This window comes from Cyclopterus lumpus, chromosome 23 (genome assembly GCF_009769545.1).
Source record: "Cyclopterus lumpus isolate fCycLum1 chromosome 23, fCycLum1.pri, whole genome shotgun sequence".
NCBI lineage: Eukaryota > Metazoa > Chordata > Actinopteri > Perciformes > Cyclopteridae > Cyclopterus > Cyclopterus lumpus.
Genome location: NC_046988.1, coordinates 5031178 through 5054617, shown reverse-complemented (window position 1 = coordinate 5054617; position 23440 = coordinate 5031178). Strand labels below are relative to the sequence as shown.

Below are 23440 nucleotides of genomic sequence, written 5' to 3'. Positions count from 1 at the left end.
AAGCGGCCATCAATTACTGCTCAAGTCTATGACTCAGAGATGGGCTATCTGCTTCCATGAACTCTGTTGCCAAAGTAGGCAAGTACTAAATGCTTAACATGGCTTACTAAGGTGGGATTTGATTAATTCTTTTTTATGTATTCTTTTTTTTTTTATCAAGTTTTGTTGATTTTAAAACAATGTAAGACTCCATCTGAATTTACCAGCGTGCACATTTGAAGTTTTCATTGGGTTTGATTAACTCTCTTGTCCAATTAGTGTTTACAATGGGTTGCTCTTATGTGTGGGCTACACAATACGATTGATTCACGGAAATTATGTCCAACCTCAGATGGTCTTGCAGGGTTTTCATGTTCGAGCCAAGGCTGTGTTGTGATGCCGTTTCACCACACTCTGGTTTGCATCCTTCTGAGAGATTTCGGCTTGGTTTATTTAGTGTCCTATCTATCATATTCACCCTCATAGAAGCATGGTCAAGAAAGGTGTTCTGCCAAATCAAGGCTGTTTCTTTTTATTTTATGAATCTGGTTTTAATCTACCAAGAGACAGAGTTGAGTTAACACAATCATTTCGATATATTCAAATATCTTCCATTTACAAGTAAAATTTAGTAATGGATATTTTCATAGGACTTCTCACCATATTTGTGTTGGTGGTAGGAAGTATAAACATGGTGTAATCTCACTGTTAATATTTTGAAATTATTCAACATAAAATGGCATAATTGAATCAAATTTAAAAAACGTGTTATATTGCGCTATTGCTCAACACATCTGACAAATTTGCTATTTCTAATATTTTTACAAAGACAATAAATTAAGTAAAACATCACGGTGGTGTAGTGGCTAGCACTGTCGCCTCACAGCAAGAGGGCCGTGGGTTCAATTCCCGGTCGGAGCGGTCCTCCCCGTGGCAGCGTGGGTTCTCTCCGGGCTCTCCGGCTTCCTCCCACAGTCCAAAGACATGCTGCAGGTTAATTGATCTCTAAATTGCCCATAGGTGTGAATGTGAGAGTGAATGGTTGCATGTCCCTACATGTGCCCTCGATGGACTGGCGGCCTGTCCAGGGTATCCCCTGCCTTCGCCCTATGTCAGCTGGGATAGGCTCCAGCGCCCCCGCGACCCTAATGAGGATAAGCGGTATTGAAAATGGATGGATGGATGATTGATGCCACCTTAGATGTTGTCCTGGGACATAATAATGATATGCAGGAATGGAAATGCTCTATCACTATTATTTAGGAAAGAACAAGATTTTAGGGGATTGGATGATCTCAACTTTTAGAATATAGCTGTAGGAAGGACATTCAATCACATTACCAAACAATGTGTTTGATTTGAATGTTATGCTAGTTGTGATGCTGCAAAGAGGTAACAGGAGCAGCCAGTGTTTTGCTTCACAGTTTCTTCGGCTGTAAAATGAAGTCTTTTATTCTTTTTTCTTTTTAAACGGTAAGACGGCGCTCTCCTATTTTGAGCCGTGTGAAGCAGATATTATGCATTCTCATTACACAATATCCCATTGCATTGCTCTGAGTGCTCACCTTGCGCCATTGTGTGCATGTGCGTGTGTGTGTGTGTGTGTGTGTGTGTGTGTGTGTTCACACATTATTGTGTATGTCCGCCTCCACTACTGAGCACTGTGCCAGTGGTGTTCTGTGAGCCTCTCAGCCACACACAGAGCTGCAGGGCTCTCCGTGAAGCAACACATTATATAAAGAATCGGTCCAATCTTTCTAACATCACTGCAATGGGACAGGTACACTACATGAATGTATGCAAGTCTTTTAATCATTGACCGTTTCTTGTGATGTGGGGCAGAAAAAAGTGCACTGCAAGGCCACCTGTCTTTTTCTCACTCCGCCCTCCTTCTCGTCCTTTTTGTCAGAGCCTGAGCCGGGACCAGTCAACAGACCGATCAGCAGCGGAGGACGGGTGAGTGATTCAACTGTTGGCTCAGGAAGCCTTTTGAACTCGCAGGGTTTTCACACTACGTCACTATCCAACAGCGGCAATTACTCTTTAGATTTGGAGAACTGTTTTTCTTTTTCACAGACATTAAGATTTAAAAAAATTGCAAATGCTATAGTATTGCGTAAAGATGCATTGTATGCGTGTTCCAGCACGTGTCTGCTACCTGCGCTACCTGTGTTGTTGGAAGAGGAGGAGAGTACAGCCGAGGTGCCAACAGTAGCCGCCAGCATGGAAGGTAGGAAGAAAAACTGTATGAAGGAGCCTGTGTTTTTACGCCTTCTTACATCTTTGTGTAACTTTGACCACCCACACACCAACTCTTCCTTCCAGGGACAGACCGGCTCTCCAGCAGCGGAGCGACCACCTTCTCTGACAGCAGCCCGACTCGGTCAGGAACGCCTGTCGCACATGGCTTGGGCAGCGCGACCTCTGACCCCAACCAATCGGAGGATAGTGCAGCCAAAAAGGACTCCCTCCCCATATCTGGCAAAAATAAGAGGGAACTGGTAAGACCTGCTCTTCTCCCACTTTCTTCCCAACTGACCGTTGGAATACTAATTTCATATTAAAGTAATTTGCCTGTTGGAGTTGATTATTGCTCTTGCGTAAATCGGGGTCATTATACAGTGACACAATAACCTTTTATTTGTTGTCAAATCTTATAGGAAATGTTCCATTGTTTTTATCACAATAATCAGCCCCTAAATGGAGTTTGTAGGAGATGGTATATAATACAAACGATACATTATAAAAATAAAGAGCCATCCTTATGCATTAAAAGATCTGCGTGTGTGTATATTTGTCTTACAAACATTTGTTCTTGTCACATCCTTCTCACAGAAACATGTTTGCAATGATACTTGGCAGAAATTATGCATTGTCACAACAAACGGCACAATTCATGCTTTGAGTTCAAGCAGTAAACACCGCTTTAGCATTTAGACATTGGTACTCCATTTTTATACACCACAAAGTGCGTTTCCTTTTAATATATATATTCATTTAAATTTTTTCATTCTTATTCTGAGTTTCAGTCTAAACAAGCTCAGTGTAGATTAAATGAAACTCCAGGAAATGTTGAATTGAGTTTGTATTATCAAGATTCTGTTTCCTTGTCAGTGAAGAGATTGGCAAATAGTCTCATTCAGTGACATTTTGACCTGAAGAGAAATGCTGTCTTTCCAGCTACGTGAGTTGGTGTGTATGAGAGAGATAAGGAGAGTACATGGTCTCATTGTGGCTCCTCTTGGGATCAGATTACTCGCAATCAATATCCAACTTCACTGCCAGCAGCTTTGAATCTTCACATTTCACCTTTTCTTCTGACAAACTGTTGAGGGAGAGGGGAGAGTAGGGAGGGAGGGAGCGAGTGAAGGTAGCAATATGGATGTTGAGGGCAATGTGAGCATGGGGGGATTGGAGTTAAAAGGCGATCGGGAGGAGGAGAATGAGCCGATGGAGGCAGTAACATTTGTCTCAAACCTGCAGGAGCTGTCACGCAGCATCGAGGAGCCCAAGGCCCAGGAGGACCAAAGTGAGACCAGCATGGCCACTGAGAAGGAATGTATGTGTAATATATATTTGTTTTACACAGTTATATAATGTATATTTTATATATATATATTATTTACTAACTGTCTTTTGCTAGCACATTTTAAAATCTAAATGGTGATTGCACCATTTGATCAGGCATTTGTTGTGCCAAACACCTGCTTATTGTTTCTAGCCAAGACGTCAATGATCTCAGACACTGATGGCATCTCCAAAGAGGACCGGAAGAGGTAAGAGCAAATTATCATAACACAACTTGACTCTTAAAATCCATCACCATCCATGTGTTTATGTATTGAGGCTTGTCAGAGTCTTCATTGTCGTCTCTTTATCTGCAGCCTGTTACCTAATGACAAGGAGATCGAGGTATGTATACCATCAGATCATGGAACTGTGTTCGAGTATTAATAATGCAAGCAATTGCTGTGTAAAGGACAATTTATTTTATCTTTTTGTACAAAAACACTTTTTTTGGGAGAATACATTTTAGAAGCCACATATACATCTGTAATATCAGCAGGCTCTCTCTCTCTCTCTTCAAATGAGAATTCAGACAGGAGACGAGGTAAAATTTGGTATATCGATAAACAAAGTTATTGTGGTACATTTTTGTAATTTTGCATCCATACAATAAAAATACACATAGAAAGTTAATCTATCACTTTTTTAATGCTCTGATGGGATTCTCTTGAAACGTGAGGTTTGTCTACAGGGAAGTGCAGGAGTTTTATGTTTATCTGGTGTAACGCCAGAACAATGATGCTGTCTTTGATATGCTAAAGCTCTTAATCAAACAAGGAAATGTCAGAAATGTGTCTAGACAGTGTGTCCAGCAGTGAGTGCCAAAATTGAAAAAAATGTATTTCAGGCGGAGTTCCAGCGTCTGGCGTTGGGCTTCAAGTGCGACATGTTCACCTTGGAGAAGAGACTCCGACTGGAGGAGAGGTCACGTGACTTGGCTGAGGAAAATGTCCGCAGGGAGGTGTCCAGTTGTCAGGGCTTACTGCAGGTCAGTCTCCTCCTCATTGCACTCCTGGCGGGTGCAAGCCGTTGTTTTTCTGTTGGTTCTTCATTTGTGTCGCTCTTTGTCCTTTCTCTCTCTTCTGTTGACTCCTCCAGGCTCTGACTCCTCTGTGTGAGGACGACAACCAGTCAATGGAGATCATCCAGAGGCTCCAGAAGAACCTGGACATCCTCATCCAGTCCATGGCCAGGGTGTCCAGTCGCTCTGAGATGCTCGGAGCTATTCATCAGGTGTGATAATGTGTGTTTGTGTTAACAATTTGTTTACACTGTTCTGTCTGGTAATGTTGATTCTGATGATTTTAATGGAGTATGTGACTGTCAGGAGAGTCGTATTGGTAAGGCTGTGGAGGTGATGATCCAGCATGTGGAGAACCTGAGGAGGATGTACACTAAGGAGCACGCCGAGCTGCTGGAGCTGAGAGAGGCGCTCATGCAGAACGAGCGGTCGTTTGGATCACAAACGGAAAGAGGTAGAGTGGTTACAGGTGCAGTAAATTTTAAGCCTGAAGTTATAAGTTAGCTAGTATGTGCACATCCATTATCACAATGTTCTTCTAAAGCTAGAAAAATCACATGTTACAGTTGTGGCAATGGCAAAAAGACTCGAGTTGCATATTACGTATTATTAAAAATGAATTGTATTTTGATTTAGATTTTTCTGTAGCTGAGTTTTGTTGAATGAGTGTTTGAGTGTATATACAATTGAGGCATATGTGTTAATAACTAAACTGTTTCTTCTTTCCAGATGACTTCCGTGGCAAGAAGCAGACGACACAGTACTACAAGGTCGGCTGCAGTTAGGTTGCATTTGATCAACAGTAATGTTCCTGTGTGTTTATGAAGTAATATATCTTTTCCCTTTCCGCACCTCCAGCAGTCGTCCACCCGACGGGTCAGCATAGCGGCAATCCCCCGCTCTGGTGGAGCCAACATGCACTTCGATGTGGTGAGGACAATGCATGCCCTTCAGTTTAGCCAGCAAGTGTGCTTCTTGCACTCGTAATACAATACAGTTTGTCCAAAGCATGCTTCCTGTTCGCAAGAGTGCAGATTGCTCCATAGGTTGATGGAGAGTTAAAAAGAAATGATCCTAAAAGTGTTTATTTTATTTTTTTGATACAATTCTTTCAATGCCACCTACATGTGGTGCATGACAATTGTCAGATTATGTTTAAATAAGAAGTGTTAAGTGTAATTCCCCCAAAAAATGGAACCAGGTGTATATGTTTGTTCTACTTCAGGCTGTGCAAAGGAGCATTTTCGTCTCGCTGAATCATGACTCGTATTGTTTGAATTTCCCACCACAGTCCAAAGCACAAGATGGCTCGGAAGCAGAAACGGAGAGACTGACCAGGCGATCCCCATGGTAGGCTATTTAAATATATGTGTTTATGTGGGTTACATTTGCCTGGATTGTATCATGTGGATTGAGGTTAAAAAAAGATTTACTCTGCATGTTAAATTACATTTAGCTGACTCTTTTATCCAAAGCGATTTATATTCATTCATACGCCGTAGACGCAGCTACGTGGAGCAATTGTGAAGGGGAACATGCTCTTAATTTAAAAGTATTGGGACTGTTTAAATTACCTTTTTAAAAACACACCAGCATTGTTGATGTGCAGGAAGCTACTGGTTTTGGCTCTTTTTTTTTTTAAGCCCATCAACGCTTGCTGTACCATGACACAAGGGTTATTGTTGTTGTTGTGGCCTTATGTGATAACGATGGTTTCCAGGAATGTGCCGGGGAAGAGCGCCGCACGCCCCCCACTAAAGCGTTTTGTTAGCTCTGCAGCCTGGGTTGACACTGAAGAGCCCTCTCTCATGATGAAGGGGTAAGACATGCCAAGAAGAAGGGTCCCACGCTGGCTGCGTCACACGCATTTTTCACTCTGGCCCCAGATGCATAAAGATTGCAGCTTTCTAGTGTGACATCATTAGTCAGTCCGACAGTAAAGGATTCTGGGAAACTTTCAGTCATTTACTTTTGTTGTGGTCAAGTTTACATCTATCCAAAGCACTTTGCAGTGGATGTTGTATGGAAATTATTTTCATAATTCCTAAAATGCTTCAGAGGGTAAACCGGGTTGTGCTCCACTCTTGTTCTTCCTAAAAAATCAAAGAAATAGGCGCGCAACAACCAAAAGCAGTGTCACGTAATGCAGACAAATATGACACTCCTGAAAGTTTTGAAGAAAACATTTTCAATTGCAAATACGTAATTACAGTGACGGACTTAAGCAGCAATAATGTTACTGCTGGAACAAACTTTAAACAAAACCTTTTTCTTTTGAGAAGTCGGTGATTCTATCAATATCACACGGCAGCCATCTTTCATGCATCTGGTCCCTCCTCGCATGGGAAAGCATTTATCAGAAGCAAATGTGTCTTTTGGCATTTTCATTTTTCCTTTTGTGTAAAGAAAAACTGGACTTTTTTCTTTTTTTCTTGGCATCATGTAGCTTTCAAATATTTGGACGAGGGGAGAGGATTTTATTTGATTAGCTCAGTCAAAATTGATGCTTCGGAGACACAACACTTTTAATGCTCGCCAAATATCTGAAAGGTGGTGAAATTGCTTTGTGGGTTTATGATATAATATTGGAGCATGCAAGTGGAATTGCTGGGCATGAGTCGTTTTATTGCAGGTATCTCTAAAATATTTGAGTTTACAGCAGGAGAGTGTTAATCGGTGAATATTGTGTTGGCCGCCTGTGCATGTAGTGTGCATGTGCACATACACAATCGGTGTGGTTGTGCAGCCATGCTTGTTTGAATGTGCAACTGAACCGTGTTTGTGAATGCCTGACCCACGCGTGCCCACAGGACGGCCTACAACACCGGCTGCCAGTCGGAGGACGAGCCGAAGGACGAGCCGGTAGCAGAGAAGAGGAGGTCCAGTCTCAGTGAGCTGGGCAGCAAACTCACCGCCCTCATATTGCCCCTCAAGACGTTAGTCCAACCAAATACCACTAGCACCACTTTCTCCCAGAAAAGCTCAGAGGCTAGCTGCATAGTGGAAGAGTTCACCATGTCGCTGTATCGAGGTTCCAGTAGCTGCAAACTGAATGACCGATTAGATATTATTATTCTACGTCTAACTGTATTGTTTTTCACACAGCCATCAATGTGTCATCTTATGACATCTTGTAATCAGTGACGGATTTATATTTTCAGTCTCAGTCCCCGTAATGTTATATCTGCCGGGGATTTCATCGTTAATGCTCCGGAGCATTTTGAGACACCGACATATCGAACAAATGTTATCCTGGAATTGACTTCTAATAGCAAGCAGCAAATTCTCCATTAGTTAATATGCAAGTTTGAAGGTTTTGTTTAAGTTGCAAGTATTTGGAACCTCCTAAGTGATGAAACTCTTTCATTCTATGGGTCCGTGTTGGACTAGCTTCTTCTTTTCTCCAGAGGCTCAACAGCATTTAATCATGTTAACGGAGCGTTTTTACTGGCAGGGCCAAGAACGAACGATTTCCTGCGGCCTTGAGATCAGTGTCCGTCATTGTGACACAGGATGTTAGAAGCTTCATGATTTGTGCTTCATGCATGGATCTCAAGTTCTGATGTTCAGTGTGCGACTAACACGCCATTTAACTGACTTAATTGCTTTACCCTGCTTTGTCTTGTCATTTACTAACATGACCGGCCATCAGAACACTTGTTCATGTGCAGACTACGACACTTGGGACTGTTTTCTCTATTTTTGCGGGACAACTGAGTTGTTGTGTGTCTGAACTGTCCTTTCCTCTTTTCCTCCCTCCACATTGCTCAGGAGTCAGGATGAGCTGTTTGTAATGCTGTAAGTGTGTAGGGAGGAGAGTCCAAAGTCAAAGTGCTTGTGGATTCTATTTGTCTAAAAATCCAATAACATGCATGCAAATTGTCAAATATGAGTGCCAATCAAAGGCCACTTGCAGCTTGCAGTGACTCTTAATGGCTGTAAATTGATTTGAAGCGGCACTCCTACTGTTGACAGACCCCGGGCCAAAATTGCCGGCTGCCTTCGCCTTTACCATTCGATGCTCCAATCCACCTCCATGCTAACTGTGCTGCTGACGGCTTTCTAATTATGCTGGTGGGAATGGTTTCGCCTCTTTCACACTGTTTGAGACGGGTGGTAAAATGTATTCCATTGAGGCCAACTTGCATTAAGCTGCATCTAATTCCCCGCCTGCCATCCATTGGTTACCACAAATGACTCCCTTCCCTTCTTTTGAGTCATTTTTGGTAACGTATTCAGTCTTTTGCTTTATCTTGGGATTTTTTTATAAGAATGTTTCTCTTTCTCTGCTCACCTCCAGTCCGAGCCCCTCCTCCAACCCCACGCCCACAGACCCCGGATTGGCCCCGTCTCTGTCCCACAGCCTGACCTCTTCCCGGGCAGCTGCAGCAGTAGCTAGAGGTGGCCGAGGTCTCTGGCTTTGGTTGGCGATGGTGGTGGTGCTAGCAGGTACACTCATTTGTAGTACTCCCTTTTTAAAATGCTTTTTTTGCTCTTTGCACAATCAACTAGAGAGAAGTCCTCTTCATGAGCATAGCTTACAATAGAGGAGTTCACTGTTTTTAAAGGTATGAGTTTTCTATTTGTTTTGGTCAACTAGTGGGTCTGTGCTCTACATGTTCCAAACATAATGACACAACTGGTCATACTCCTTTTTTAATGCAGGAGAAGCTGTCTGTTCCCAATACAGCACGAATGATGGTTACGTCTCATTCTGTGATGAGTAAATATTCCTGGTTCACCTGCAGGTCTCCTGGCTCTGCTGGCCAGCCTGGTGATGCAGCCAGCGGTCGATGCAGCCCCTGTGGGGACTGGCGACTCCTGGATGACCATCCAGCAGCTGCTGTGGCCCTACACGGGGCTCCGGCATAACGGACAGCCCCCCGTCTAACCCCCCCCCCCCCCCCCCCCCCCCCCCCCCCCCCCCCCCAGACCCGGGGTGCATGGTGTTACCGCCCATTGGACCTCTGCAGAAGTGATCCGTGCACTGGGGTAGTGATGAAAGTACAGTGTACAACTTCTGAGTGGAGCCTGTTGGGATCTTTACTGGTGCCTGAAGATTCCTTAAACAAGGTTTGCATTGACGGCAGCACAGGTCAAGCCTCAGGGGCTCGTTAGCCCTTTGGAGGATGTTGTGCATCACGTTTGCTAAATTAGTCTTTGTGTGTGCGTTTGTCTGCGTTTTGAGAGATGCCGTTGCGCGTGGTGGAAACCAATGTCCTTTTACAAACTGCTCAACTTCCTCAACACATTATGACGCAGCCTTGATCATCAGAGCCGGTACAACGTTGACCAATCATGTCATAAGATCATCAGAATGAAGGCTCTAATGGACGATGGCTCCAATTGTGCCACATGGCTTTTTAGATACATTTCATGCACTTGAGGAAACGGGAGGGGACTGCCAGCCTTTTTAATGTAGTTTTGCCGAGAATATTTTATAACTTTTAAGTCTGTGAACACTGGTAATAAAACTTTCATTCTAAGTGTTTTAAAAATGTAGAAATCTATATTTATGAGTTTGTTAGATTTGAGTGGGGGTTTATGAATATCTTTTTATTTATTAAGTTATACTTCTACATTGTCACAGTCTTGACACCAAAGGTTATTTTTTCTTTTCTTTTTTCACTTTAAGTTCTTGCTGTGGTTGTCACGTCATACTCTTTTGTATGTTCCAAAGAAGATGTGTGGAACTTTGCACAAATAAAGTAGCCTATCCTACAATAGAAGATGTGTGTTCTTATGTGCATCATAATGTACATTTCAAATTCAGGTGTTTAACATATCTTTAATTTGTAGATTTAAAAAAAAAAAATGTTTTAACCCATGTTGATTTCCCACAGGTTATGAATACATCAGGGGTCTGGTGGCAGAGAGCAGGCTGTGTACTGTATCCACAAACAGATAGTTGGATAGTCTGGTCCTGGCTATGCCTTCAGTGCTCATGGTGTCCTGGAGCATGTGGATGAAGGTGGAGTGAAACGCACTTCCTGGATAATGGTCTGGAGAGAAAGCCTCACTCTTCTCTGTGATCTCCAGCTTCTGACTCCTCCGCGCACCGAGCAGGTAGAGACTCCACGAGTCTTTAGGCACCGGGGCAGCAGGGCTGTGGTGCTCACACACCTGGCAGCGGAGAGGGAAGCAATCGGGTTGTTACACGTAGGAGGGGTAGAAAGCTAAATGTATCTGTGTGTGTGTGTGAGCGAGAGCACCTGCATGACGAGATGCTCGGCTCCACATTTGCTATTCCACTTGCTCCATGAGAACGCGCAGGCAGAGGCGAAGAGGGCCATCTGTTCGTAGGCAGCGTGCTCTGTGAGTGGGTCCTGAGGAGGAGAGAATCCACACAGCATATTTATAACACTGGAAAACGGTGGACTGTAACCTCGTGATACGCATTGAATCTTGTTAAGTGTGTTCCAACGATCCAGACATGTTACCACCCACCTCTGCTAAAGCATATCGTCTCAGATTTGATCAATTATTTTTGAGAGCCACGCTTGCAGCGTTTAGATGTTAATGCTGATCATTTGGTCCAGACTGAAATAGCTCAACAACTGTTTGATGGGTTACCATGGTATCAAGCCTCTGACTTTGGCGATGCCCTGAGTTGTGGGGGTTTTGAGAGAAATTACAACTTCTGGAAGGTGCAGACATTCAAGTCTTCCAAATAATTAATTATTTTTAATTTAGCACCATGATCAGGTCAGAATTATGATTTGCCAATACTTTGATTTACAACCAAACTGATAACGTTCCCATCAACCTCAGTCTAGCAAATGTCGGCATGCTAACAAACTAAAATAACATGGTAAACACAGATGATCTCCCCATTCCCATCCCTTGACACCATGAATCACTGTGCTCAAATCCAGCCTCTCGTTTTGGTCTATTCTGAAAGCGAACGAGTAAAACATGCAGACCTTCCCACAGGTGCTGACGTATTTGTCCGTGTACTCGCTCACAAAGATGTTAATCCCCGCGTTGAGCATGGCTCTCTGCAGGACGGGGCCGCTCATCCACTTCCCTATGAGGTGAGCGAGACCTCTCTCTTGCTCCGACTGCAACATACACTGATTATCCTGTCAGTCAAATAAGACACAAATGCATAACTGTCAAGCGACATCTCTTGGTTTAGTCCTCCGGCACGTACTTGCAGTGCTTTGCAGTCTCTTACATGGATCGTGATGCTGAGGTCGACGAGGGCCCCGTTGATGGTGAAGAGAGCTGAGTCTTGGCCCAGTGGCCTGAGCTCCCAGCTCTGGAAGGGAAGGTTGGCGTAAGTGTCCTGCATCAGCACAAAGGCTTGGAAGGAGTCCATACTGAGGGAGATTTTGGCCTCCGCCTCATCGTAAGACACGTCGGTGATGCCGTCCATCCTCCACTGCTTCCCTGGATGGAAAGACCGTTTTAACATTACTGTTTTTAGACACCGTTCTGTGCTGGAGAGAGTATCGCATGTGTTTCTGCATGTCCTACCCGCAGCATCCCAGAGAGCCACTTGGGGAGTTTCCAAGAAGACAACGGAGTCAGGCAGTGTCACAGACACCCCAACAGGAGGGCAGGCGAGAGCTTCGCTTTCAGCCAAGTTAGACCTCTCCATGGGGTAGGGGAACACTTGGAGCCCTTTCTGCAGCAGCTAGAAAATCACGGGTATGGAGAGTTGTGTGAGGTCCCCATTCGCTGTTGGGCTTGCTGTAAGCAGAAAACACTGAAGCCCTTTACCTGTCGAATTTCCCAGCCATTGACTTGGTGGGCTTGTGGCGGGAGGTGAAACGCGTCATAGTAGAAGACCCCACCTAGCGGTGTGTACTGCATTAAGTCCACCACCTGGACACGCTCACTGCAGTCCATCGACGTCTGCTGCTCCGGGGGGGAAGTCAAGTCCCCCTCAGCTGTTCACAAAAATGATTGGAGACTCATCTTAATCTGCATTAGAAAACATAAACTAGATCTAACAAACTTAGATTTAGTTGTGTTATGGCACTGTATCAAAAGACCATCACTCTTTTTGACTGACAGCAGGTTTACATTTGAAATGTCAGGCCGGGCATCTCACCGTCTAGCGCCTCCATCTGTGTCTGTATCTGGCTCCCTCGGCCTTCCGCAGCAATGTTTCTCATTGACTGGAGACTGGCTGCACTCTGTGAGAAACAAAATGAACTAGAACACAAACATCACATTGGATTGAGTAACCCTAGGAGCCCCTTACCTTACTCCCATCCGACCCTTGGATGGACTGCACCTCCTGGTCCAGGTTTTGCGTCTCCTCGTCCGGGTCCTGCTGCTGGGTCTTGTTGTCTTGCTTCTCCTCCCCCTCACCTCCTGTCTCTCCCTGCTCAGGTACATCCATGTCTGCTGGAACCTCCTCGCCGCCTGCAAGAGACCTCGGAACAAACGGACGAGGAAAGACATGAACACAGAGCAATGGGAGCATGGTTAATATTCATAGTAGTAGTATTTGTATTAGCAGTGGGAAGAGCACCAGTAGATAAGTACCTCTGGCTGGGTGTGTGTATTCTCAGGGGAGCCATCCTGGCCAGCAGGGACAGGTGGTCATAACGCGTGTGGAGGATCCGCACAGCGATATTGCTCACAGCGAGCTGTTTAGGAAGATTGAAGCTTGGGCCCGCCTCTCCAAAGTTTAAACCTTTAAACCTGAATGAACCCGGTGGAAAGAAAGAGAATGCTAAATACTTGTGCTTCATGCTAAATACAAAAAAAATGAATAAGACAAACCTTACTCTGTCTAGGTTAAATGTGGCTATGAATGAAAATCGATGCGTTTCCTCAACGAACCTTGGATTCTTCTTGAGGTTGGCCCAGAGACAGAGTGTGATGTTGTCATCGTTGACCACAGTCTGCATGTTGCCTGTCTCTGTGTCGATGTTCGCACTGGCCCTCTATGACCCGGGGGGCACACAACACACACAAAACACTGTTCCAAAAAGCCAAAGTATTTGCAGATCACGCCTTGGACCTTGCGAAATACTGAAAAGCAATTTCATAGGAAAAACTATGATCCGTGTACCTTGAGGATCTCCTCGGTGGCGAGGAGGTGTTTGGAGTGGATGAGCTCCAGCAAATGAAGGAGACTCTCCTGGTACTTCTGGCCCTCTTGTGGATCTGTAACATCTCTGAGCAGACCCTCCAGCTCCTCGGTCAGCTATAAGGAACAACATTAATGTATTTCCTGCATTACCTGTTTTTAGGCATGAGGCACAATGGTAGTGGTGTTAATGACTGTAGCTCAGTAGGTAGAACATATCACTAATCATTGTTGGTGTTTTATAAATAACTGATCATTAAAACTGGACTTGATCTACTCCATTGGCTTATCAACTGAGTGCATGACATTTACGCAGCTACATACAGACCTGTAGAGCGAGGTTGCATTGCTTGAGCACGGGTGTGACGTTAACCTCTGGGTCATCTTTCCATAGGCTGACATACGTGTTAATATCCTTCTGTACTGCTGGGTCTGGGATACCGCCGCAATTTGTGTATCTCTCCCACTGGACACAAACATCACGAGTGTTGATAAACAAAAATATAATATGTTTTTCTATCAACATTGTGCATGGATCACAAATGTAATGTTGCATTGTCTGCTCAGGAGAAACTACGGAAGCAAGAGGAAAGCGTTCACGTGGCAAATGTCACTTCTCACAGACGGGAACACAAACCTGGGCTTTCTCCACAGCATCAGTTTTCCATTTGAGGGCTGCAGTATGATTAACCTCCAGTAGGTGGCGGAGTTCGTTCAGCTCGTCTTCTCTGCGCTCCAGGTCCTGACAGCAAAAGACACCAATGACAGCAAAGCACTTGAGCCCTCCTCCATTCCTATAGGCGCATTGGGGACATCTTACCTTGAACTCGAGTATTTCATGCTCCTTCTTCTTTCTCTCTCTCTCCAATCTATCCCGCTCATCTTTCTCAGCTTGCAGCCGTGCTTCCTCTAGAAAGCGGAAGCACGTGTCATGCGTACATGTCGAAATCATTTATTGGCCAAATACGTTGCACATGCATGGGATTTGACTCGGTGAAAGGTGCATTACAATAAACATAGACATAGAATGAAATAATAAAACTATACAAATAAAACGATAATTAAAAACAATCAACATAATAAGCAATAATAGATCAATGTGGTAAACAGTTAACAGCACTTTAGAACAAGTGTATATCCCAAAACAGTGCTTGAAGTTCAAAACAGATTACTTTACATAATTTCCCTGCAGAGTTAACCAGCTTTTGTCCCAGTTGATATGAAAAGAAACATAAAAGGATTACCTTCCTCTCGCAGACACCTCTCCTCCTCCTCCTGCTGCTGCTTCGCCCTCTGAGCCTTGGTCAGTTTACGAGTCTTTGACTTGAAACCAGCAACAAACAAAACATAATTACAAAACAGTGTTTGGGAAGGATATATGTCACTAACTCTACGTGTTGGAAAAGGGTCAGTTACTGAGGGGAAGGGTGGTACAAACACAGTGGTGATTGTCGGAGCCGGTGTCCTGGCCTGGCTGCCTGACTGTCTTCCACTAAACTCGCTCGTGCCTCTGGTAATCTGAGAATGTGATGCTGGAATACCTAAATGTGCTGACTGACATTTGCGCATACCTTTCTTTTCTTGGGCGGCTGTCATTCACAGGAGGAAACAGAGAGAGAAAGGTAAAGGGTTTATAACGTAAGCTCCAGACACAGGGGACATATCGGTGTTCACCGAAATGACGGCTTCTCCCTGCTGACGCTGGACTGGAAGAGTCAATGGGCTCTTTTCTTTTTTCTTTTTTACTTTCGAGGTTTTTGTAACAACACAATATTATTGTGAAACCCTGCGGTTTAACCCATTTGAATATGAGAAAGTTTAATGACAAATGGGGGTAATTTATTCGAAAAACACATCGTGAAAACTCACCATTGTGAAAACAGAAAGCTCTACAGCGTCCGTGTAACCATAGAAACGCCTACGCATGCGCTGTTATCTGTTTGTATTTGCGACGAAACGAAACGACTTACGACGGTACGGCCGAGCCCGTCCACGATAGTCACCGGAAGGACAAAGACCTGAGGTCTCTTCATTGTCGCCCCGCCTGAGTAAATATGAAAGGACCGTTTAATGTGGTTATTCGTACAGTAGCCTTTGATGAATGTGGCATGTGTTAAATACGAACTAACGAGCTAAGCTAGTTAGCTTGTTGGGCTGTACGCGAGCTAACGTTAGCTACTTCCAGGGTGGCATGATTCGGTGTCGCAGCGCTTATCGTTAGGATTCAGGAAGACTCTGGGTCATTCTATAGTGATCTGTCTTCTTTCTCTCGCGCACACCACGCGTTTCTGTCCATGTCGTCTCGGTTCACGAGCAGTTTCTCCTTCACATTGTCATTGCAGAAGTGAGGAGGGCCACCTGCTTTCTGGCATGGCCGACCCTCTCAGGGGTCAGGTTATGAGGCTTTACAAGACGGTGAGTTGTTTTAGTCGGAGACGCTCTGGGTGCTTGTTCCGTGCGGTTCTCCGCCTTTTAATGCGCTGCTCTTGCCCCCCTAAAAGCTGCTGTATCTTGGCCGCGAGTACCCCCAGGGAGCCGCTTATTTCAGAGAGCGGCTGAAGTCCGCTTTCATGAAGAATAAAGACGTCACCGACCCCGAAAATATCCAGAAGCTGGTGGCCCGCGGAGACTTCGTCATCAAGGAACTGGAGGCTCTGTATTTCCTCAGGAAATATCGAGCCATGAAGAAGAGGTACTACGAACCAGAAAAATAACAACGCAACGTGGACGGAAACGTACAGTCACATCAGTAGCGCTTCAATGAAAGCAGAAACGGTTGTCCTCACAGGACGATCCATAACGTGATGACGCTGTTACAGAATGTGCATTGTATTTTTTATACCAGACGTGTAACTTAAAGGCGAGTGTTTTAATTACTGTATTTATATGTTAATATTACAGCTACCCCTCCAACACATTTCTAACTGTCGGACGCCTCGGTGTCTGACTGACTGAACCTTATTGTACAATGTATATTCCGTGTATATATTTGTAATTACGTGTTCAGACGTATTGAGTGAATGTACATGACTGTCAATGCACTATTGATTGGAACATGAGTAGTATTTTAAAACGGTGATGCCTTGTGTCAAAATACGAACAATCTCCAACAATTTAACTTTTACTGTCATTGTATTTATGAGATCAAAAAGATGGAAATTAAAATCTCTTGGCATGCAAACCCATATTGTCATTTTAACTTTTGTCTCAACAGATTTTTTATTTATTGCAAATGTCAAAAAGGAAAAACAATTGGGACATATCTGATAATAATATAACTAAATTACTGATTGATTTGTCTGGAATACTTTATTTACAGTTGAGATGAGGTACAAAAACAGTCTAACTGTATGCTGTATATTTACTGTCCATTCACCGTCTCAGTTGTCTGATAACGCCTGCTGCCGGGTCACCTATAGACCACCTGCCAACAACAGGTAATAACAACAATGCATTATATAAATTGAGTGAATATCAATTCAGCCAAAACAAACTTAATCATAATGAAAACAGAACTAATAGTTGTAACCTGCCTCTTAATTTAGTTAGGTGAACCAAATTTCAGAAAACATACATGTTTGTTGAGGTTTTCAGACTATGGCTTTGTGAAGAGACCAAACAATGTGAAGCCTTACCGACACCTAAAGACCTTTAGAGGGATGTGTCATTAATAATACTAAACTCTAATTTGTAACACTACTTTATGACAGAAATCATTCAGCTTCCATTCAGACGCAGCCAAACAGCCAGGTTGGTGAAAACCAATTTCAGTGCAGGTAAAGAAACAAACATCTCACCCCACTCATAACGAGTCTTGTTTTAAAGAGACTCGTCACTCAGCAGACCGGATCAGAGACTAAATGACCCGTCAGGAGGAGATTATTTTTGCATTTGGACTCCTGCATGAAGCCTATCTGCTGTAACTTTAGATCGGCTGGGTTGGAAGAGCTGTCAACACTGTGGCCCCCTGTCAAGACGTCCCCAGAGCCTCCCTGGCCCCCGCCCAGCCAGACGTAGTAGACCCCAATGCCAGCAGTCAGACCAAAACTTGAGGCAAACGAGTGCCTCCACACCCTTCTCTCGACAACAAAGAGCAATAAAACAACCTTGACACCTTTCGTTTTGTGTGTGTGTGTGTGTGTGTGTTCTTGTTTTCCGGCCACACACACAGTTGGTACCAATTATCTACAACATTACAGTATGTTAAGTTATGAGTCAAGAAATGCATAAAAATAACGCACACACTGGCAATATAACCATTTTCTGCACATAGTATATTTTTTCTTCAAATAGATTTCAGTTTCAAAATGCCAGAAGGATGATTTTTATCAGGGCAGTTCACTTAGAGCTCATTTCAAAGGGTGGTTCAGATCAGGGTTCACTGTTGTCCACCTGGCCTCTGACCGACTGTCATATAATACAGTCAAATGTACTGTTTTTCAGCATTAATAAGCACACGTTTTGTATATTTGACATGTGCAGGTGGACTGGCTGTCAGGTCATCACACACAGCCTCAGACAGACAAAGACTCACTCGCATTCATACACACAAACAATTTAGATGAACCTGAGCTGCATGCTCAGCTTCATGCTCTCTTTCGTTGACATTTCTTGTGTAAGACCAGTGATCATGTCACGAACATTTCAAGTGGGAACGCTGCCTTTTGTTAAGTCCAGCTCAACATCACAGAAAGCAGGGTTCGTGCTGCCAGCTTTCTCCTCTCTGTCCCTGGTCAGGTCAAACTCTCCTGTTCGTCTCGTGACCTCGATAAAGGGAAGAGGGCAAAGCAGAAAGTCAGCAGATTGTTCTGGTTATGAGTGAATATAGCATTTGATATTGCTTCGCTGCCACAGCACTTACTCGCTCTTTAAAAAACTTGAATAGGTGATAAAGAGTTGTGTCTTCTTTCATTAATGTAAGCCTCGATTCCACCTTCAGCTTCCAGCCTCCTGAAACGCACATCGAGAACACATAAGGGCAACATTAGTTTATTCAGAAGAATGTAAATAACGCAACAACAATATATGCTGTGTACCTGTAAGCAGGCTGACTAACAGTCCCACACTGACAGTGATGATGGTTCCAATCGGACTGAAGTAAAGGTAGGACAGAGAGTACCAGCTGTCTGCCAGCAGAGGGCTGGAGGTGGGAGGAAGTGGCACATGATCAGACATTCTGAATTTCCTTAAACTCAATACTATCATACATCTTACTAACTTGAGATCAATGTTATTTTGCTGCCACTTGCATGGCGACCCATATCCAGCTAATAACCAATCACAGCCAGTTACACACTTACCTGCCGTCTATGTGGTGTGCTGGGGCTGTGGTGATGGAGGCTGGCTGTGTTGGCAGAGCAGTGGAGGTCCAGTTGAGGCTGTCCGTGGCGGTGAAGTTACAGCCCTCAGTGGTCAGTGACAGAGGTCGGCTCATCTCAGGGGGAGGGGGATATATCTGGGCCCCGATGCCCACCCACAGAGACAACACCAACCCTGACACAAGACCTGACAAAGCCCCCTAGAAGACAATTCAATCACTGAAAATGTTTTTTAAAAAAAGAAGAAACAACAACAACAACATCTTTTTTGGAGAAGCAGTTTTAAGTAATATACAGAAGTTTTAAAGAGGTGGAAATGGAGAAAGTCCCCTGTTGTATAATTCATAGGGATGTGCATTTAGAAATTAAATGAAGATATTTCAGAGAAAAACAATAGTCAATGTTTTTGGACATTTTATCAATAATTTACCCTAATACAGGGTATATTAATATCGTGGGAGGGAAACTCATTTATAGTAAAAAAAAAAAAAAATTTAAAAAAAAGAAATGTTTTCATAAAACTAGAAATTAATTAATTATTTTGCAAATACCATGTCTTGAATAGATGACAAAAGGGTACTTAGAAAAATCCATTTTCAAATTGACCAAACACCTACATATCGTAATGCCCCTTTTTAATATTAGCTTGGGTTACCGGAATCACAAAGTCAACAGAAAGAGTACAGTGAGAGAAAAACAGGCTTACTTTGGAGTTGGCAAATGGACAGAAGATACCCAGTGTAAACACGCCAAGTAGAGGACCTCCAATGATCCCAAATATACTGATGGTTGCCTGTATAAAAAGACACATATTCAGTTTGTTTCTATAATAAAACATAAACTACAGACGTGAAGCATGCAAAGCAGATCCACTCTACCTGCAAGATCCCTCCCATGAGTGAAGCCAGTCCAGCCATTCCAATGCACACAACCCCGTACAGGAGACCTGCAGCACGGACGACATCGGGGAAGGATTTGAGATTTAAATCCTCATTTAACCCAACAGACATCTCCGTCCACTCAAATACACCCGAGAACAATCCACTCACTCAGTCCTTTGGAGATCCTGGCCAGGTGTCTCTCAGACATGTTCGTGTACGGTTTGATCAGGTCCTCCACTGTCACCGCAGCCAGCGCATTGATGCTGGAAGACACTGTGCTGCGGTTGATCAGCAAAATCACACGCAACGTAGTCAGAGCGGAGCTGTCACACAAATACCTTTGCACATACCTATGCACAAATACAACTTGTTGTTTCCCAAGTCAATGCCCCTTTGTAGTGATGAACATGAGATGGTGTGCTGATCGAATACATTAAATATTATAGTTTGAAACAGACAAATTCTCAATGTTGGTTGAAATAACTTCAAAGAGAAGTACTGTATTAACCTGAGAGATCCACTATATGCGGCTGCAACAAACAGGCCAGGGAGGCCAGGATAGTCTCCTAAGATGTCCATCACCAAATATGGCATCAACTGCAGAGGACAGGGGACAAATGGAGTCTCACAATGCATAAATGCATTCATACACACGTACTGTATCTAAATCTGGTGTCAAAAAAAAATGGGATCTGATCTCAGTTGGAACAAAAAATGAAAAATCCCACAATGTTCCTATTTGTCAACGTCCGTCGTACCTGATCAGGAGCAGAGACCAGCCCGGCGGTCCATGGGTCACACTCCTTATAGACTGAGAAGAGGCACATGCCTGCAAACACCGAGCACAGCAAGATGGCACACAGGCCTACCAGGTTGATGTACAGAGATCTGGAAAATAGGAAGAATCACACACATGGAGAAGCAGCGCATGCACATGGACAAAAACATGTAACAAAAAAAACTCCTCTACAGTGCACTAATCCCTGCATGACACAAACAGACAATCAAATGAGCCATCACTACTGCCAAGATGTCTACCACATCATGTGACCTGGTAAATGTCTCTCCCGGTAAATCAGGACTCACAGTCTGGCATGAGTGATGCTCTTGCAGGAGATGTATCTCTGAACCTGGGCCTGGTTGATCCCGTAGATACTGACCCAGACGAATGTCCCCCCAATGGTTATGGTCCAAAATGTGTGTCTCCTCAGAGGGTTTGTGTCAAAGCTATCGTGAAACAGAAACATAAAGCAGTTTGTACTAAACCTTTCAGCAACAAAGCCTTTGAATATCTCTGCACATTGTTTCTGACAGCTGGAGCGATCGTCCTGTGCTTCCCACCGTTGAATAGAGCCGTCCAAACCGAATATTCTGACACATACTCACTCCCCAAAGTTGAGTCTCCCTCCTTGCTGTGAATCTGAAATGACGGGGAGGACTCCACCTTGTACGATTACGGACCTGATGATGACCGACAGGAAGCCTGCAAGCATGACACCGAGCTGAAGGGGGCACATTTGGATCATTTGGGTTGCTTCTTCCCTGTTTTTTTGCATAATTTCACCAGTTTGTTGCACTTAAGATATTGTACATGGTTAATATATTAAGTATGATGCATTGGTCCAAAACATGGGCTACAGTGTTGGTGTTTTGAATGAAATCTGGTTTGTGATTTGTCATGACTTGTGGAGGTCAGTTGCTGGCAGTGGTAGCGCTACAGCTGCTAGCAAAGCAGCTATGACACATACACAGTAATGACGGATTAGTACCAGCGGTACCATGACAACCACTTGTTGTTTTTTCCCAACCAGAGGCCTACCTGAAACACGTCTGTCCACACCACCGCCCTCAGACCACCCTGTGACAATGCAGACCACAAACGGGTGTCACACACATAAACCAATCCAGGAATTTAAAGAACTACGGGTGATGTCAGCACTCGGTCGAGCAGATCGAGTCACGTACCATCGTGCAGTAAAAGGTACAGACCACGCCTGTGGAGATAATGGCCCCCCACAGATCCATCCCAGTTACTGCAGAGAGAGGGGGGGGGGGTTCAGACTAACTCAACTGAGCAAAACCAAGCAGCTTGAAGGGCCCTCGTGCAGGAATGTTGAACCAAGCTGCCCGTGGAATGAAATCCAACATACCTTGGTTTAAAGCAAGAGCTGGGACGTAAATAACTATTCCAGTGTACAGGATCTGTAAGAGAAATGATATGTCTCAGGTGTCACATTTGCCGTTTTGCTCTCGGTGGCCGAAGCCCCGTTTGTGATGTGTGGACTTCGTACTCACCGTCTGAACAATGAAGAGCATGGTTCCCAGCAGACGGGTTGCTCTGCTGAAGCGCAGCTCCAGATACTTGGCAGAGACATGAAGCAGAAAGGAAAGAACGGCCTTTATATAAGGTCAGTATCAAGGGAAAGACAAGCTGTACACTTTTGACAAGACGTTATAATACCTTATTATCACAAATTGACCACTGCTCTACACACAAGAGATGATTCATATGACATCTCTAGCCACGAGAGTTCATGTCTAAAAACCAAAGCACACTCACCTCATACGTGCTGGTGATGGCCAGCCGGTAAAAGACTGGGAGAAAGAACTCAGATGTGACCACCATCGCCATCACGTAGGAGAGACCATAAAATCCGATACTGGCTCCGTAGAGGTATACCTATAGGGATAACGTGCAGGAATATGTTTTCTATGATTATCGAAGACAACGAAGAGTTTATGTCCCATTCATGTCTTGTTGTCTCTGCATTGTGTCTCTTTTTCACTGGAAATTACAGGGAAACTGCACTGGGAAAAAGAGATGGATCCCATCCTACTTTAAAAACGTTACTAGACTGAATCAGACAAGAAATATTTTCTCAGGAGAGATGTTTTTTTAATTTGTCTCTAGCTTTACCTCGGCTGGGTTGGACAGCACTGTGATGGCTGACATGAAGCTGGCGGTCAGGGACAGGGAGACGGGGAGCGCTGTCAGTCTTCGGCCCCCCATCAGGAAGTCCCCCAAGCTTGCCTGTCCCCTGTCCATCCAGGCGTGATAGACCCCGACAGCTGCGGACACCAGGAGCATGAGAGCGAACACGGCATAGTCTGCTGCCACAAAGGAGCCAGCGGCCAGAGAGTCCCCTGACATGTTGGTGGAAGTCAAAAGAAATGAACTTTTAAGAAAGTTGTTCCAACTGTTCCATGTGTTCTGCACTGGAAAAACAGCTCCTCATAGGGATGAATAGAAGTCCTGACGCATCACCTTCTCACTCAACACTGAGCCGAGAGCAGGACCACGGACCTGAGCCTTTTGTGTGTGTGTGTGTGTGTGTGTGTGTGTGTGTGTGTGTGTGTGTGTGTGTGTGCGTGAGAGAGAGAGAGAGAGACAGAGAGACAGAGACAGAGGAAGAGGCTGTTCCAGGCAGCTACATGGGGAGTCAACAGGCGAAGAGAGTTGTTCAGCAGACCCCAGACCTGCACAGACTAAATACTACCCTCTGTTGTTTATATACTTGACTTTGTAATTCAAATGTTACAACTTTTTCGCCCTTTGCCTACAAGTCCTCCCATGTCTGATTCCTCCATATTTGTGATACCAGCTATACTCTGTTAACTTTTGTGA

The 23440-nt window shown here is 44.2% G+C and overlaps 4 protein-coding genes across 7 annotated transcripts in view; 2 read left to right on the top strand and 2 right to left on the bottom strand.

Moving 5' to 3' along the window:
• Positions 1-10296, top strand: part of lrmp (lymphoid-restricted membrane protein) — a 30408-nt gene extending 20112 nt beyond the window's left edge. The window contains exons 24-39 of the mRNA XM_034525853.1: positions 1889-1935; positions 2124-2209; positions 2305-2480; positions 3463-3538; positions 3701-3755; positions 3864-3891; positions 4394-4534; positions 4645-4779; positions 4874-5021; positions 5297-5337; positions 5426-5497; positions 5859-5917; positions 6288-6386; positions 7378-7503; positions 8868-9016; positions 9316-10296. Of these exons, the coding sequence (XP_034381744.1) occupies positions 1889-1935; positions 2124-2209; positions 2305-2480; positions 3463-3538; positions 3701-3755; positions 3864-3891; positions 4394-4534; positions 4645-4779; positions 4874-5021; positions 5297-5337; positions 5426-5497; positions 5859-5917; positions 6288-6386; positions 7378-7503; positions 8868-9016; positions 9316-9458 (1581 nt within the window). The 3' untranslated portion in view covers positions 9459-10296. The remainder of the gene's footprint in view (positions 1-1888; positions 1936-2123; positions 2210-2304; positions 2481-3462; positions 3539-3700; positions 3756-3863; positions 3892-4393; positions 4535-4644; positions 4780-4873; positions 5022-5296; positions 5338-5425; positions 5498-5858; positions 5918-6287; positions 6387-7377; positions 7504-8867; positions 9017-9315) is intronic.
• Positions 10297-10339: 43 nt separating this feature from the next.
• Positions 10340-15591, bottom strand: casc1 (cancer susceptibility 1). Of its 3 annotated transcripts, XM_034525855.1 has the most exons (17): positions 15486-15577; positions 15188-15205; positions 14861-14939; positions 14437-14525; positions 14254-14358; positions 13945-14082; positions 13599-13733; positions 13367-13470; positions 13067-13225; positions 12780-12954; positions 12627-12711; positions 12293-12462; positions 12047-12206; positions 11745-11959; positions 11491-11649; positions 10780-10893; positions 10340-10690 (listed from the first exon to the last, which is right to left on the bottom strand). In XM_034525855.1, exons 1-17 carry the CDS (start codon positions 15540-15542, stop codon positions 10412-10414), a joined length of 2241 nt encoding a protein of 746 aa, XP_034381746.1. In that variant the 5' UTR covers positions 15543-15577; the 3' UTR covers positions 10340-10411. The 3 variants fall into 3 exon arrangements, with proteins under 3 accessions (XP_034381746.1, XP_034381747.1, XP_034381745.1); XM_034525856.1 differs by lacking the exon at positions 15188-15205 and having other exon boundaries at positions 15486-15591; XM_034525854.1 differs by having other exon boundaries at positions 14861-15577.
• Positions 15539-16797, top strand: lyrm5a (LYR motif containing 5a). 2 transcript variants are annotated; one of them, XM_034525858.1, is made up of 3 exons: positions 15539-15664; positions 15959-16031; positions 16118-16797. In XM_034525858.1, the coding sequence occupies exons 2-3, from the start codon at positions 15987-15989 to the stop codon at positions 16328-16330; spliced, it is 258 nt and encodes an 85-aa protein (XP_034381749.1). In that variant the 5' UTR covers positions 15539-15664; positions 15959-15986; the 3' UTR covers positions 16331-16797. The 2 variants fall into 2 exon arrangements, with proteins under 2 accessions (XP_034381749.1, XP_034381750.1); XM_034525859.1 differs by having other exon boundaries at positions 15568-15639.
• Positions 16798-18244: 1447 nt separating this feature from the next.
• slc5a8 (solute carrier family 5 member 8) lies at positions 18245-22966 on the bottom strand. Its single transcript, XM_034526330.1, has 17 exons — positions 22733-22966; positions 22376-22495; positions 22111-22176; positions 21966-22017; positions 21781-21848; positions 21635-21673; positions 21202-21317; positions 20902-21042; positions 20574-20703; positions 20324-20412; positions 19984-20093; positions 19813-19880; positions 19641-19727; positions 18917-19134; positions 18653-18756; positions 18478-18566; positions 18245-18380 (listed from the first exon to the last, which is right to left on the bottom strand). Exons 1-17 carry the CDS (start codon positions 22964-22966, stop codon positions 18261-18263), a joined length of 1851 nt encoding a protein of 616 aa, XP_034382221.1. The 3' UTR covers positions 18245-18260.
• Between the last annotated feature and the right edge of the window lie 474 nt (positions 22967-23440).

Bases quoted from the DNA above. Each gene is read 5' to 3' on its own strand.
- casc1 (XM_034525854.1), bottom strand. From the start codon at position 15,212: ATGACAGCCGCCCAAGAAAAGAAAGGTATGCGCAAATGTCAGTCAGCA. The intron at 13,471-13,598 runs GTACACGGATCA...CCCGGGTCATAG, and splicing joins CCACCGAGGAGATCCTCAAG to AGGGCCAGTGCGAACATCGA. The intron at 12,712-12,779 runs GTAAGGGGCTCC...TGTTTCTCACAG, and splicing joins AAGGGTCGGATGGGAGTAAG to AGTGCAGCCAGTCTCCAGTC.
- slc5a8 (XM_034526330.1), bottom strand. From the start codon at position 22,966: ATGTCAGGGGACTCTCTGGCCGCTGGCTCCTTTGTGGCAGCAGACTAT. The intron at 22,177-22,375 runs GTGAGTGTGCTT...GTCTCTGCCAAG, and splicing joins CCATCACCAGCACGTATGAG to TATCTGGAGCTGCGCTTCAG. The intron at 20,704-20,901 runs GTGAGTCCTGAT...CCTATTTTCCAG, and splicing joins AGCATCACTCATGCCAGACT to ATCTCTGTACATCAACCTGG.
- lyrm5a (XM_034525858.1), top strand. From the start codon at position 15,987: ATGGCCGACCCTCTCAGGGGTCAGGTTATGAGGCTTTACAAGACG. The intron at 16,032-16,117 runs GTGAGTTGTTTT...CCCCCCTAAAAG, and splicing joins TTATGAGGCTTTACAAGACG to CTGCTGTATCTTGGCCGCGA.